The sequence below is a fragment of the Mesocricetus auratus genome, unplaced genomic scaffold (genome assembly GCF_017639785.1).
Source record: "Mesocricetus auratus isolate SY011 unplaced genomic scaffold, BCM_Maur_2.0 Super-Scaffold_15014, whole genome shotgun sequence".
Taxonomy (NCBI): domain Eukaryota; kingdom Metazoa; phylum Chordata; class Mammalia; order Rodentia; family Cricetidae; genus Mesocricetus; species Mesocricetus auratus.
In genome coordinates, this window is record NW_024429186.1 from 7658160 (window position 1) to 7673148 (window position 14989).

The 14989-nt window shown below is 50.9% G+C and overlaps 1 protein-coding gene across 20 annotated transcripts in view; it reads right to left on the bottom strand.

Moving 5' to 3' along the window:
* Positions 1-14598, bottom strand: part of Klc1 (kinesin light chain 1) — a 50366-nt gene extending 35768 nt beyond the window's left edge. For 12 of the 20 annotated variants that reach the window (XM_040742406.1, XM_040742400.1, XM_040742402.1 and 9 more), the window contains exons 1-2: positions 14436-14597; positions 11-272 (exon numbers count right to left, since the gene is read on the bottom strand). In XM_040742406.1, the coding sequence (XP_040598340.1) occupies positions 11-271 (261 nt within the window). In that variant the 5' untranslated portion in view covers position 272; positions 14436-14597. Of the gene's footprint in view, positions 1-10; positions 273-2958; positions 3094-14435 lie in introns of all 20 variants that reach the window. The other 8 variants (XM_040742398.1, XM_040742395.1, XM_040742397.1 and 5 more) reach the window with 4 other exon arrangements.
* Positions 14599-14989: the final 391 nt, after the last annotated feature.

Consider the following 14989-nt stretch of genomic DNA (forward strand, 5'->3'; position numbering starts at 1 on the left):
CCACTGGTACCTGTGCCTCACTCAGGCCAAGCTCCAGCATCTCCAAGGACTTGCGGATCATGCTGGACTTCTCCTCCACCAGGTTGCTCTCGTCATCCTTCTTCAAGCACTTCAGTGTCTCCAGCAAACTCTGCAGGATGGAGTTGTGCTCATTCTTCAGAGCTTCCAGCCCCTGAATCACCTGCTTCGTCTTCGAAATGATTTCATCTTGGGTAAGCTTCTCCAGCTTCTCTTCCTGTATGTACACCATTGTGGACATGCTGTCATACATTCTAGGATGGAGAAAGAAAGTCAGACAGTTCATTTTAATCTCTGGATGTTGCATCCTTAAATAGCGAGCAGTGGCAATTATAAATCACCTTTCACAGATCTGGAGGGGCGGCTCAGCAGTTAAGAACACTTGCTCTTGAAGAGGACCTGGGTTCAGTTCCCGGCACCCACATTACAGTTCATAACTGTCTGTACCTCTAATTCCAGGGGATTCCATGCCCTCTTCTGACCTCTATAGGCACAGTATAAATGTGGTACATAGACACACAGATACACACACAGGCAAAATACCAATACACATAAAATAAAAATAAATAGATGTTTAAAAACTGTAAACCAGGCAGTGGTGGTGCACACCTTTAACCCAGCACTGGGAGGCAGAGGCAGGAGAATCTCTGTAAATTTGAAGCCAGTCTGGCCTACAGAGCGAGCTCCGGGATATTTAGGACGGTTACACAGAGAAGAGTCCTAACCAAGGCCATGTTCTGGTTAGTGTGTTTTTTTGTTTGTTTGTTTGTTTGTTTGTTTGTTTTTTGGTTTTTTTTTTTTGGTTTTTCGAGACAGGGTTTCTCTGTGGCTTTGGAGGCTGTCCTGGAACTCACTTGGTAGTCCAGGCTGGTCTTGAACTCACAAAGATCCGCCTGCCTCTGCCTCCCGAGTGTTGGGATTAAAGGCGTGCGCCACCAACGCCCGGCCTGGTTAGTGTGTTTACTGTGCTCTTATTTAGCATGTGGTTCCAAGGCCACCATTGCAAATTTGTACTACGTGACAAGCTAGGAAGAGAGTATGCTGGCCAGCTCCCTGAAAGCAGGTGTGTGTCCTCTTTACCTGGGTCCTAACCCTGGTACACAGCGTTTGCTAAATGAATGTGACATTTTAAAACCAGTTTTCAATGAAGATCAAACTGCAGTTGTAATCAGGTTTCTATGAGCAAACAGGAGGTCAGGGGCCAGGACTAAAAGGGTGAAAGATATAAAAACTTAGGCCTTCTTCGTCCTTCAGTGTCTACCCGATAGCAAAGTATTTACATATTACTTTACAGACAGGTGTGGCGGCAGGAAATGGGCTGTGACTCGTGGGGGTCAGCACTCAGCTGACTCACTTGTGGGGCTAAGGGCACGGTCTCAGAGGCAGCAGAGTCCCCAATAATTAGACCAATCTCCTGCCCAGGTGAAAGGACGGCAGGGTGGCCTGGGAGGCAGCAGCCTGATTTCTGCAGACACACTTCCCGAAATGAGACTCGCTACTGCCGGGCGTTGGTGGCGCACGCCTTTAATCTCAGCACTCGGGAGGCAGAGGCAGGCGGATCTCTGTGAGTTCGAGGCCGGGCTGGACCGACAACCTCCAAAACAATACAGAGAAACCCTGTCTCGTAAAAGCCAAAAAAAAAAAAAAAAAGAGACTCGCTACTTTCTGAGTCCCTGCCTTGACAGACTGCTCCAAATTTTATTAGACAGTCTCACCCCCCCAAGCAAAATTTGCCTCCTTGTGAATTCTACACATCCTTCTAAAATATACAGTTAAGGCATGGTGTTTCACACCTGTAACCCTAGCACACAGAGGTTGAGACAAGGAAGTTGCTGACAGTCTCAGGCCAGCCTGAGCTACAGGGTTTTTTTAACACTGTCTCAACTAACCACAAGTAATTAAATAAATATGAAATGTCTTCTGCTAACACACACAACACATCAAACATAGCTCTTAGCTCACAGGACCCACAGGCAACCTTAGTCAGACCATTTCCGTGTTTCATGCCAGTCACCATAGTATAAACACAGCACCGGTGTCACTGTGGGTGGAGAAAGACATGGTGGCATATACTGAGACGCCTACCTCTCCACCGTAAGCTAAGTAAGCTGCTAAAGCAACTGTCTATTAGGAAAACATAAAGGTGACCCTCCACCTTCAACACCCACCAAAACTAATTCCAGAGTAATGAGAACTGAATGTGGGGATTTTGTGTTTGTAGTGTTTTTTTTTTTTCTTTTGGTTTTTTGAGACAGGGTTTCTCTGTATTGCTTTGGAGGCTGTCCTGGAACTCACTTTGTAGTTCAGGCTGGCCTCGGACTCACAGAGATCCGCCTGCCTCTGCCTCCCGAGTGCTGGGATTAAAGGCGTGTGCCACCAACGCCCGGCGTGTTTGTAGTGTTAAAAACAGAATCCAGGGCCTTGTACATCCTTGGTAAACAGTCCCCCACACTAAATATGTTGTGTTGGTCTAATTGTTTGGGACATGGTCTCACAATGCAGCCGTCAGGCTGGCATTACAAGCATGCACCACTATGCCCAGCTTATGCAATGCTGCAATGTTGGAAATCAAACCCAGGGGCGTATGTACTCTACCTACTGAAATTCACACCTGATGTGGGGTGTCTTTCTGTAAGCTGTGAGTATGTGTTGCTCTTAGTGGCCGATAAATAAAGCTGCTTTGACCTATGGCAAGGCAGGGAAAGCCAGGCAGGAAATGCAAACAGAGATACAGGAGATGCCAGCACTGCCCAAGAAGCAACACACCAGAGCACCACTGGTGATACACAGATTAATAGGAATGGGTTCATTTGAATGTAAGAGCTTGCTAGCAACAAGCCTGAGCCATTGGCCAAACATTTATAATTAATACTAAGTCTCTGAGTGATTGTTAGAAACGGCTATGAGCTGAGCAAGACAGAAAAGTCTCTGGTTACAAACCCAAGTCAAAAGTTTCCTTTGCTTCCTGACTGGAGATACCTCCTCAGGGTGTATGCAGCAGCTGTCAGCTACATCCCTCGCTGCTTCTGAAGTTGTCCTTGGGGGCTCAGCCAGGATCTTGATAAAATGTTGGTCCTGGGGGTTGGAAATTGTGTGGTTGGTAGAGTCCTTGCCTATCAAGCACAAAGGTCTCTATCCTTAACCTTGCCAAAACAGGACATGGGAGTAATTCTAGCACTTGGGAGGTAGAGGTAAGGGAGTATGAAGTTCAAGGTTACCTTTGGCTACAAAGCAAAGCTAGTCTGGGTTACATGAACCCTTGTCTCACTCAGTAGCTAAAAGTACTTGCTCATACAGACAACCTAGGTTCAGTTCTACAAGACAGCTCATAACCATGGCTAACTCCAGTTCCATGGGATCCAACACCTTCTGCTGGTTTCCATGGGCACTGCATGCATGTATATACATATACACAGGCAAATACTTATACGCATAGAACAAAACTGATCTTTAAAAGGTAAAATACAGTCCTACAAGGTTTCCAGTGGAACCAACTACAAAACCATCTGTAGCACCAGTGACTTTTAGCCCTGGCTTAGCCAGCCAGGGAGTTCTTGTCCTCAATAGTCAAGGCCAGCAGCCTGCCAGCAGCCACAAGTCAATAGAGCTCTACCTCTGCTCCGCCCCTCAAGATTAAGGGATGGAGACCGATGCCCTGCAAGCCTGATCCCTGGAACACAGGGAAGAAAGAACCAACTCCCGACGTTTGTCCTCCTCCCTCCACATTCACCATTCACAGCGTGTCCCACACAAACACACAGGCATGCACACATGCTTGAACATACGCACACAAATAAGACAACTAAGGGCTGGAAATCCAAGAGGGAAGCAAGGAAGACTAGGCAGGCACGGGGGAGGGCAAACAAGGAGTGGCCAAAGGCTGTGGTAACTGCAGAAGTACAGCACAACAGGACACCTGCAGCCATCCAAACAACAAATCAAAAGCATCCAGAACGCCAGGGGCAGGGGCGGGGATACAGAGAGATGAAGCGCACTGGCCATTCTCCCAGAGGACCTGGGTTCGATTCCAAGCACCAATGTGGTAATTCACAACTATCTTTAACTCCAGTCTTAGAGAATCCAACACCCTCTCTGGCCTTGCAAGCACTGCACACGTGTGGTGTACATACATACATACACACAGGCAGAAAAGCCATACACATAAAAATACAGGTTACACAGTTACATAAAACATTTTTTAAACAAATCACCCAGCTTGGGCATAGTAGCACACACCTTTAGCCCCAGCAGTCGGAGGTAGATGCAAGAGGGTATCTGAGTTTGAGGCCAGCCTGTTCTACAAAGGGAGTCCTAGGACAGCCAGGGCTACACAGAGAAACTGTCTCGGGTGAGGGTGAGGATCACCCGGAACAAGCTAGGGCCAGCATGGTGGGCAGAGCTCCAGAAGCTCCCTGTGCAACACGGGGACACCCCCACATCATTAGTCACATTAGCCGCACAGGAGGACTGTCTTCCATCATTACCTACGCAAGGCCACCACAGGCCTGGAAACCCACACATAAAGAAAATGGAGTCCCTGCTGCATACCCTTATCTCAAGATCTTGTCTTCCACTAAATGAGCTTCCAAGACCACAGTGATGCAATCCTCTCTCAAGAAGCCCACAGCTACCCTTGGGTATACTACTGTCCTTTTCTCTGTCGATTTGTTTTATTTTATGTATATGGGTACATTGTCTCTATTATGTCTTTACACCATGTACATGCAGCACCTTTGGAGGCCAGAAGAGGGTGGCTAACCCCCTAGAACCAGGGTTCGCTGGAAAAGCAGCGGTGCTCTAACCACTGAGCAACCTCTCCAGCCCCCACTACTCTTCTCTTAAGCTTGTCTCCCTCAATCCCTAAACCTACGTGACAGCTATTTTTCTTCAAACTTTGTTTAAAAAAAAAACTTGGAAAAAAAGGTTAGAATAGAGAAACTGCACATACTTCTGAGGACACATTTTATGTGTTCTGTATGTGTGCATGTGTGTGGACATGCGTTAATATGGAAGCCAGAGAACAACCTACAGGGGTCAGTTCTCATCTGCCACCATGCAGGTCCCAGGATTCAAACTCTGGCTGTCAGGGTTGCCAGCATACGCCTTTACCCGATGGGCCATCTGGTTGCCCATGCTTTGTTTTGAACTGGGTTCCACCATGCAGCCCTGGCTAGCCTGGAACTCTCCATATAGACCAGACTGTCCTTGCCCTTGGATAGCAAGTGCTGATGAAAGGTGTGCACCGCCATAACAAGCTCAGGAAAATGACTTTGTACCATATCACCTGAAGGGCTGGCTCACGGGCAGCGGGCGCCCACTTAAAGGAGAGGCCAGACTTACGCAAGACAAACTCACCGAAGGCTGAGGTGCGCAAACACGCCGCTGTGAGACTGTAAACCAGGTCCACATCCTGCAGTTCACACCCTGCGTTCCCAAGGGACGAGCCACGCCAGTGCCATGAAGTAAGCACTGGGAAAGTACTGTGGGGCCACGCGCTTTCCAGCAACTGCTGTGTGCTGCGGGAGCCATGGCCTCCTCGCCCCCCAGTCTGAAACACACTGCAGGCTCAAAACTACCCAAAACAGCTCCACAGGCCACTTCCTGTCTGATGAACAGTTCAGTGGGTCCAGAGTCTGTTCTTGGTCCCATGTTACAGTAGTCTGTTTTTATTGAGACAGGAGCCTTCCTGTAGCTAAGGGTTTAAGAAGAGCTGGCAGGTCTAGACCAGCTGGTTAGATGTTGGTCCCCACCTGCTGAAAAACATAAGCAGCATGAAGTGTGTGTTAGTGTATGTGTGTGTGTACAGGGCAGTGTGCTGGTCAGAGCTCAGACTGTCTGTTCTATTGTGACCTGAGGTCAGAGCAGCGCGTCTCAGCTCTTCCTTGTAAGAGGGGACCACGTGAAATGACCTGCAGATTTCTTATTTTCACAAAATTCAAGTATGAAAATGCTCCAAAAACTACATAGCCCATGGTGGCCTCCAACTCATTACACAGCTAAGGATGACCTTGAACTTCTGAGAAAGCTTTTATCTACACACGCACGCACGCGCGTACGCACGCAGGCACACACAGGGGTAGAGGACAACTGCTGGAGTTGGTTCTCTCCTGCCTTCTACCACGGTTATGGGACAAACACCCATTAGAATTAGACTGCAGAGTGCTGTGGATGAGGTAAGTGTGAAAATTACAAAATTAAACAAAGACCTGGCAAGTCCACCTGATATATCTGACACAGCTGAAAACATATGCTCACAAATGCTCCCAAAATAAAACGCTGAGCAGATAACAAGTAAATGCACAACTCGTAACAGTAGATGTGGAAACAACTCAACAGTCCATCAATAAACAGGCAAACTAAATGTGACCCACCCTACAGAGAAATATTCCCTGTCCATAAAAAAGCAACAAGACAATTTGGTGATACATTGAGTTCAAGGCCAACTAGGGCTACATAGTAAGACTGTATCTCAAAACAATAATAAAAATGTCAACAGGGAACTTGAAAATAGGCAAAATGTTTTAGGAATATTTCATGATGAGTTAGGTGAGGCAAGAGGAGGGGCTAAGTAGGGGCACAGAAGGCTTTGTCTGTTTTTCAAGACAGGGTTTCTCTGTGCAGTCCTGGCCATCCTGGAACTCACTCTGTAGACCAGACTGGTCTCAAACTCAGAGATCTTCCTGCTTTTGCCTCATGAGGGCTGAGATTAAAGGTGTTCACCACCATGCCTGGCTAGATCTACTTACTTTTATTTTACGTGTGTTAGTATTTTGCTTGTGTATGTGTATCTGTGTGTCTTTATGCACCACGGATGTAGAGTATGTAGAAGACCTCCCTGGTGCTGGCATCAAAAGCATGTGCGGCCACCGCCCAGCTGTTCTTTGTTGATGGGGTAGCCAGCTGAGGCTGGCCTCAACCACATGATCCTCCTGCTAGCCCCTTGAGCGCCCCCTCCTGGTGCGAACCTCCAAGGCCCAAACAATACAGAGAAACCCTGCCTTGAAAAAAAAAAAAAAGAATAGAAACGTAGCTCAGGGGTAAAGCACACCTAAGACTCTGAGTTCACCCTCAGCATTGTTAAAAATCAATCAGCCAATCAATCAACCAACCAGTCAAACCCTGATACTACCAGAGGCAAGAGTGCTCCACCTTCACGGCAGAGGTCACCAGAAGCCAGCAGGTTCCTTCCTAGCCCTGACAGACAGCGCGCCCTCTATCTAACCTCTCTCTAATCTAATCTACCCTGACCCTTTAATCTCCTCTCCTAAGCCTGGATCATAACAATGAGCTGAAGGAACTCATCACATACAGTAGCTTGCCTGGTGCCTGAGTTCAAAGCACCCATAAACTGACGAGGTGCCTGTAGCCCCAGTGTTCAGAAGCTGAAGGCAGGAAGACCAGAAGTTCAAGGTCATTCTTGGCCACACAGCAATTAAAAACCAGCCTGGGTTACCTGAGAACTGTCACTTCTCTCTCTCTCTCCCTCTCTCCCTCTCTCCCTCCGTCTCCCTCCCCCCCTTCCTTCCCCTCTCTCCCCAGAATCCATGCTGACCAAAAATACACAAAAATCTATAAAGGAAAATGTGTATAAATAAAAGACCCATAATAGAAGTCATTATAATGTGTTTCCATGCTAACACCAGATTGGAACAAACAAATCACCCTCTCACTTTCTGGGTTTTTGTGTAGACAGGGTGCTGCACACTTTAGTCCCAGCACCCAGGGGCGGCAGCATGTGGATCTCTGAGTTCAAGGCCAGCCCGTCTCTGACAGCTAGAACTACATAAAGAGACCTGCGTAAGTGTTCACCAAACAGAATCACAGGTCTGCTACCCTATCAACGCTGGGCCCTCTATGCGACTCTTTGGACATCGCATTGTTTCCCCTTGTCATGGTCATAAAAACCCTACAGCCTGGGGTCCTCAGGACCGTGGATGACAACCCCCCAGCCCGGGGTCCTCAGGACCGTGGATGACAACCCCACAGCCCGGGGTCCTCAGGACCGTGGATGACAACCCCACAGCCCGGGGTCCTCAGGACCATGGATGACAACCCTACAGCCCAGGGTCCTCAGGACCATGGATGACAACCCTACAGCCCAGGGTCCTCAGGACTGTGGTGGTGGTGTGTCCTGCCCTGCTGCCCACCATCCGCCTCCCCACACAAACCCCAGCAGACCACAGATGGGGCAGATGTTGAGGCAGGGCAGTGTTACACTGCAGCTTTCTTTTTCCCTTGAACTTTATTTGGGGAGAGGTAGAAGGGGCAGAGGGTGAATAGGAGGGGACGGGAGATAGGTGGGACTGGGATGCATGATGTGAAAGACACAGAATGATTTTTTTTTTTAAGTTTTAAAAAGAGACTCTGAGCCAGGCGTTGGTGGCGCACGCCTTTAATCCCAGCACTCGGGAGGCAGAGGCAGGCAGATCACTGTGAGTTCGAGACCAGCCTGGTCTACCAAGCAAGTTCCAGGACAGCCTCCAAAGCCACAGGGAAACCCTGTCTCGGGGGGGGGGACTGTGTAAAAAGGCAAAAATAAAAAGTTTTTAAAAAGCCAGGTATGGTAGCTCAAGCCTTTAATCCCAGCACTGAGGCAGAGGGGGTGACTCTCTGTGTGTTAAAGGCCAGCCTAATCCACATAATGAGTTTCAGGACAGCCAGAGCTACATAGTGAGACCTTGCCCCCCCAAAAAAAGCAAACAAAAAAAGACACACACTCATACACACACTCACTCACACACACATACACAACTCACACACACTCTCACACTCACACACACACACACTCACTCACACACACGAGCCCAACTGATTATGCAATAAGTGTTCAGCAAGCACATGGGCTTTATTCATGTATTCAGGAACACACATACAAATTAAATAGAGGCTATGAACTGGAGACTGGGGAGGTGCACACAGGAGAGACTCAAGGGAGAAAAGGGAAGGAAGAAAATGATGAAACTATATCTTAGTTTGTAAAAAGACGTTACTGCCTGCCATGGCTGTCCATGACTCTAATCCCAGCTCTCAGGTGGCAGCAGCAGGTAGATGGGTCTGTCACAGCCACAGAGAGAAGGAAAGAGTTCCAGAGGTGCACAACAGGGACATCCTTACAACCGCAGGTGGCAGCCGGGCGTTGGTGGCGCACGCCTTTAATCCCAGCACTTGGGAGGCAGAGGCAGGCGGATCTCTGTGAGTTCGAGACCAGCCTGGACTACCAAGCGAGTTCCACGACAGTCTCAAAAGCCACAGAGAAACCCTGTCTCGAAAACCAAAAAAAAAAAAAAAAAAAGAAAACAACCGCAGGTGGCAAATGCTAACTCTTAAGAATGTTAGTTGGGCCTTTAATCCCAGCACTCAGGAGCAGAGGCAGAGGCAGGCCAATCTCTGTGGAGTTCAAGGCCAGCCGGGTCTACAGCCAGTCAGTACTGTTTTACAGAGAAACCCTGTCCTGAAAAAACAAACAAACAAAAAAACCAAACAAACAAACAAAAAAAGAACCCTGAGGTAACGGGAATATTTTACAATCATGCATGCAATTCCCTTTAAAGTTTTATTCTACTGTTATTCATTTTAAATTTTTTTGTTGTTATTTTTTTGTTTGTTTGTTTGTTTCTCTGTATTGTTTTGGAGGCTGTCCTGGAATTCGCTCTGTAGACCAGGCTGGCTACAAACTCACTGAGATCCGCCTGCCTCGTTTTATAAATTCATTTTATAAATTATCTACCTCCAAATATTAGTAAACACAAAACCGCAATTCAATGTTTAGACTTGCTTGGTTTTGGGCTCTGCTGTTTTCAGAATGGGTACCAGAGTCTAAGCACAGGCCTTGTTCCCAGTAGGAGGCCAGCACTCTGCCACTGACCTACACACCCAGGCACCTTCGGTCTGAAACAGAGCCTTGCCATGGGATCTAGGACAGCCTTGCAGTCGGCCCTCGCTTCAGCTTCCTAAGGGGGGGGAATGGCGGGTGTGCCGCCACACAATGGACCACAGTGCATTCCGTCCATGGGTACTACCTAATTTGTTTTCTTGGTCTTGTTTTTGCTTTTGAAACAAGGTCTCTCTGCATATAATCCTCTGGCTGTCCTGGAACTCACACTGTAGACCAGACTGGCCTCAAACTCACAGAACTCACAGAGATCCACCGGTCTCTGCCTCCCGAGTGCTGGGACCTGTACCATCACGCCCAGCTTTCTTTAGAAAAGCTGCAGGGGTAAGACTGCCCTGACAGCAAGAAGGCAGGCCAACTGCACTCTGCTCTTCTTCCAGGAGGGTTAAGGGGAGGACGAGGAGCCCCCACAAAAACCTGAATAATCAGTAGTAACGTCCTAGTGGCCAAACTCAGCAGATTGTGCAGTCCGACTGCTCTTGGCAAGCCTCTTCCCCTTGAGTCTCGGGAGCACTCCCTTAGGGGCAGCCTGCGGTCTGCAGCAGGCACTACGCATAGCGCGCTGACCCTCAATGCAATGCTGAGTCACTCTCCGCACCGTCTCCAGGCTCATCCTTGGTCTTCACTGCAGACCTGAATCTCAAGCTAGTCCACCAGGCCTCCCACAAGCACCTGGAATTCACCATATCCAGAAGTAAACATCATCTTGTCCTCTCCCCATTCTCTCTAACATGGTGGGTGTCACCATCCAGTGAGTCACCAAAAACCAAAGAAGCTATTCTAAATGCATTCTTTGAACAAACACTTAGTGAGTGCTGATCGTGCTCCAGGCACTGACGAGGAAGACGGCGGGGATGGGATCCCACCCTTGGGGAGAGAAGCAATGCAGGGGCAGATAGACAGTGGACAGAATAGAAACGATAAACCAGCAGTTCAGAGCATTTGCTGCTCACAATCATTTAAACTCCAGTTCCAAGGGATCCGGCGCCCCTTTCCGGTTGCCTTAGGCATCAGGCAAGCATGCAGTGCACATACACAGGCAAACACTCAAACACATTAAAAACAAATTAACCTTTTAAAAAACAATAAAACAAAACAGCACTTCCGGTAGGGAAGTACTACCAAGAGAGGTCGGGCAGGACAGGGCAGAACGTGGCTTCTAACTCAGAGCTCAGCGGGCACCTGGTTGTGCGTTAGTGCAGCCGAGCAGCCAGGGCTGACGTAGGACACGACAGAGAACTTCAGCAGCTGACTGACATGGCCCACTGGCCACAGTCTGCCCCGGCTCACCCTAACACAAAGCTGGAGTCCTTCCAACCCTCCTCCCCCTCCCCTGCCCAGGCCGAGGGCATCCACTGACAGCTGCTCCACTGCAGCTCCAGCCACTGCCTGGATTCAGATGCACAGGACTAGGGCGGGTCCTCCTAGGGAGCTCACCCAGCCTGTCCGCAGCGCCGCCCACACCGCGGCTTGTCCCCCCATGCCACCTGGCTCATCTCACCCTGCTCCAACCTCAGAGCAGGAGCAGCGTCCTTGGCACCTCCTACCATTGCACAGGCATTCCCTGCCCTCACCTTCCCCCACCCCACCCCACTGGACAGGCCTCAACCACACCCCACTCTCAGGCCTCATTTCCTCCCATCAGGACCACACATGGCCAGTCTGCACTTGCCCTGAGTGTCCAAGAGTCTCCTGGCACTCATGCTGGTCTAACCTCTTTGGGGAACTGTCCTTGCCAGGGTGCCTAACAGCACAATACTGTGCAGTGATTTCCTGTAGTTAACAGTCAACAAGTCCACAATCTTCTTTACACGTTGTTTTTTACTATGTTTGGGGCAGGATCTTGCTGCCCAAGTTGGCTTCACCCTCCTAGTTTTTGACATTTTTACTCCACACTGAAACCTGACACTATCTTGCTCAGGATGGAGGCAGTCATTTCTGTTGCATGACCTGATTTCTGATAGTCACTCGACTAAGAAGTCACTTCTGACTTCTCTTGCTAATTGTTTTAAGTCAATCATGTCTAAAGATTGTTTATGGCTATTCAGACTTTTTTTGGGGGGGGGTTGAGACAGGGTTTCTCTGTGGCTTTGGAGGCTGTCCTGGGAACTAGCTCTTGTAGACCAGGCTGGTAACTCAGAGCTCCGCCTGCCTCTGCCTCCTGAGTGCTAGGAATAAAGGCGTGCACCACCACCACCACCCAGCCAGAGATTTTCATTTTTCCCAACCTAAAAACACATGCTTTAAAATGTTTAACTTTTTTAAAGATTTATTACTTAGGTGTACTCCTGCGTGATTTTTCTGTGCACCAAACTGCCTGGAACTGGAGTTGGAGACAGTTTTAAGCTGCCTGATCTAGGTGTTGGGGACCAAACCTGGGTCCTCTGAAGGCACAGTAATTGCTCTTCAGTGAACCATCTCTCTAGCCCCAGTAATGTATTAATTTTTTAAAATAAAAACATCTAAATTGTGGGTACTATTTGTTTGTTCTCCACTGAGGAAACAGGACCTTTTCCATGCTAGGCTAGCACCCTACCACACAGCAGCATCTTTCGCCATGGGTATTTAAGATAGGTGCACCTCACCCCTCCCATCTCAGCACTGGAAAAATCCCACCCAGGTTCCATGCGCACCTGTGAGTGTTGATGAGACGGGATCATGCTATGTGGTCGGGACGGGTCTTGAACTGGTGGCCCTCCTGCCCCAGACTCCCAAGTGTCCGGGTAACAGCAGTTACTCCCTTCGAGAGGCTTGCTTTTACAACGCACTGCCAAGCCAGGTCTAAGTGCTGAGTGCTGGTGCTATGGAGAGGTCACCAGCAGGTCCCAGCCCTCTTGGTTCCACCACAGGAGACGGCCTACCCTACACACACACACACACACACACACACACACACACACACACACACACACACACACACACACACACACACGAGAACTTTAAATAGCATCACTGCATTCTTGCAAACACTTAGGACATAGAATCACTGAGGCTAGTGGGCAGTCCATGCTGCAGGCTTAGGAGACTCAAGGAGCTTGGTCCAATTTCCCAATGGGGTTTTCACAGCCCTATTACAATGCATTCCAGGCTAATTCTGATCTAAGGCTTAGTCATGCTGTATAAAAAGCCTTGGAATTTAAGTAACGCAAAGAATCAAAACTGCAACTACCCCTTTACATAGCAGTCTATATAGTATATAATGTTTTGTTCTCAGTCTCCCGCACCCCTTGGTTTCCCTGTGTAGCCCTGACTGCCCTGAACTCCCTCTGGAGATCTACTGGCCTCATCCAAGGTTTTGCCTCTCTAAAGGCCTCTCTAAAGACATCATTTTTGCAAGTACACCATATCATCACTTAATATGTAAATTTCCAGCTGTTTAAATAATAAAACAGTAGCAGGCAGTGACAATTCCAACACAATACACCTGGAAATGGCCTGCAAAGTTCGTTATAACGCCATCCATTCCATCACACACCAATAATACTTTTTTAACGCTTTAATTTTTTTATGGAAGGGGGCTCCATATGTAACAAGGAAAAGCACCCCAGGCTGGCCACGTTCAGGTCGCCAGGAAGATTCCACACCGGGTCACCGAAAGAAAAGAGACGGGCTGGCCCCTGGCCACAGACCACAGCATGACAGCACGCCGCCCAGGGCGGTGCCGAGGAGAGGTGGGGGCTGGAAGGGCGGGGAGGCCTAAGACAAAGCCAGCCGGCTGACCCCCAACACACACACCACCACTGCCGCCTCCCCAGGACCTCAGCATCAACGCTTTGGGACCCTAAGCCCACAGCTGCCATTAAAAGGCCGTCTCCACCCCGGGGTCTGAGTCAGGGCGGAGCCCTGAACACGGATGGGACAGAAGCCTCAGGGACACCGGAGTGGAGCGGAGGAGAGCGGAAAGGGCAGGGACCCGAACCTAAAGTGCAGGCCGAGAGGACGGAGCCCCGAACCTGGAGGGTCAGGGGCGGAGAAGGGACATGCAGAGAAGGGACAGATCCCGAACCAGGAGTGGCGGGGAGGGGACAAGAGCTTCAGCCGGGAGATGTGCGAGCAGAGAGATGACAAAGATCCCAGACAGGAGGGGCGCAGACAGGGGACAGCGCAGGAACCCAAACCAGGGGCGCAGGAAGACAGGGGACAAGGACCGCATCCCGGAGGAGCTCGGAGAGGTGACAAGAGAAGCGAGCCTGGAGAGGAGCGAGCAGAGAGGGGACGGGAGCCCCAGCCCGGACGGGCGCAGGAGGCGAGAGAGGACAAGGACGGCAGAGTGCAGGCAGGCGCACAGGCAGAGGTGACAGGGACCGGAGCGTGCAGGCGCGGGTGAGCGGGCGGGGTCTGGGCCCGCGCGGAGGACCGGGATGGCAGCCTGGAAGGGCCGGGTGCAGACGCGGCGGTGGACGGGAAGGGCCCGGGAGCCTCAGCCCGGAGGGTGCGGGCGGGAAGGGGTAGCGGCTGCGTCTGGAGCGCCGCGCACGAGCCGCTCGGAGCCCGGGGCGGGGCGGGGACGGGGCCGCGCACTCACCGTCCGATCGGGAGCGCCGCGCTCGTCGCGCAGTCACGGGCCCAGGCCGCGCAGAGCCCAGCCGCCTCAGCAGCAAGCAGCGCCTCCGCGGCCGCCCTGCAGCATCCTCACCCCGACCCGCGCCCCGCAGCTCCGCAGCCTCGCGCCACCGCTCCGCCGCCGAAAATGGCGTCGCCGGCGCCGCGCCCGCCCCACAATGCCGCGCGCCGTGACGTCACCCGCCCTCGCGCCGCCGGGCGGGGCTCCGGGGAAACTGAGGCGGGCGGGGGTCGGCAGCCCCGCTCTCCCTCCCCGGAAGCCTCTGGTCCGTCCTGCGGTCCTCTTGAGACTCGAGGCCTTACCCGTCGCGCCTCGAGGGACGGAGGAGGGCAAGGATGCCAGGCGGCCAGGGGCGAGGCGAGCCGCGGAGGGTGGCTCGCCCTGGACCTCCAGCCCGGCCCGGAGGGAGGGCAGGCTTGCCAGCTCCGGCGGCTCCGGGGCTGCACAGCCGCCTGGACCCAGCTGCAGGCCTGACTCAGCAGCAGCCTGGAGGGCGCGCTGAGTCAGTGGCAAGG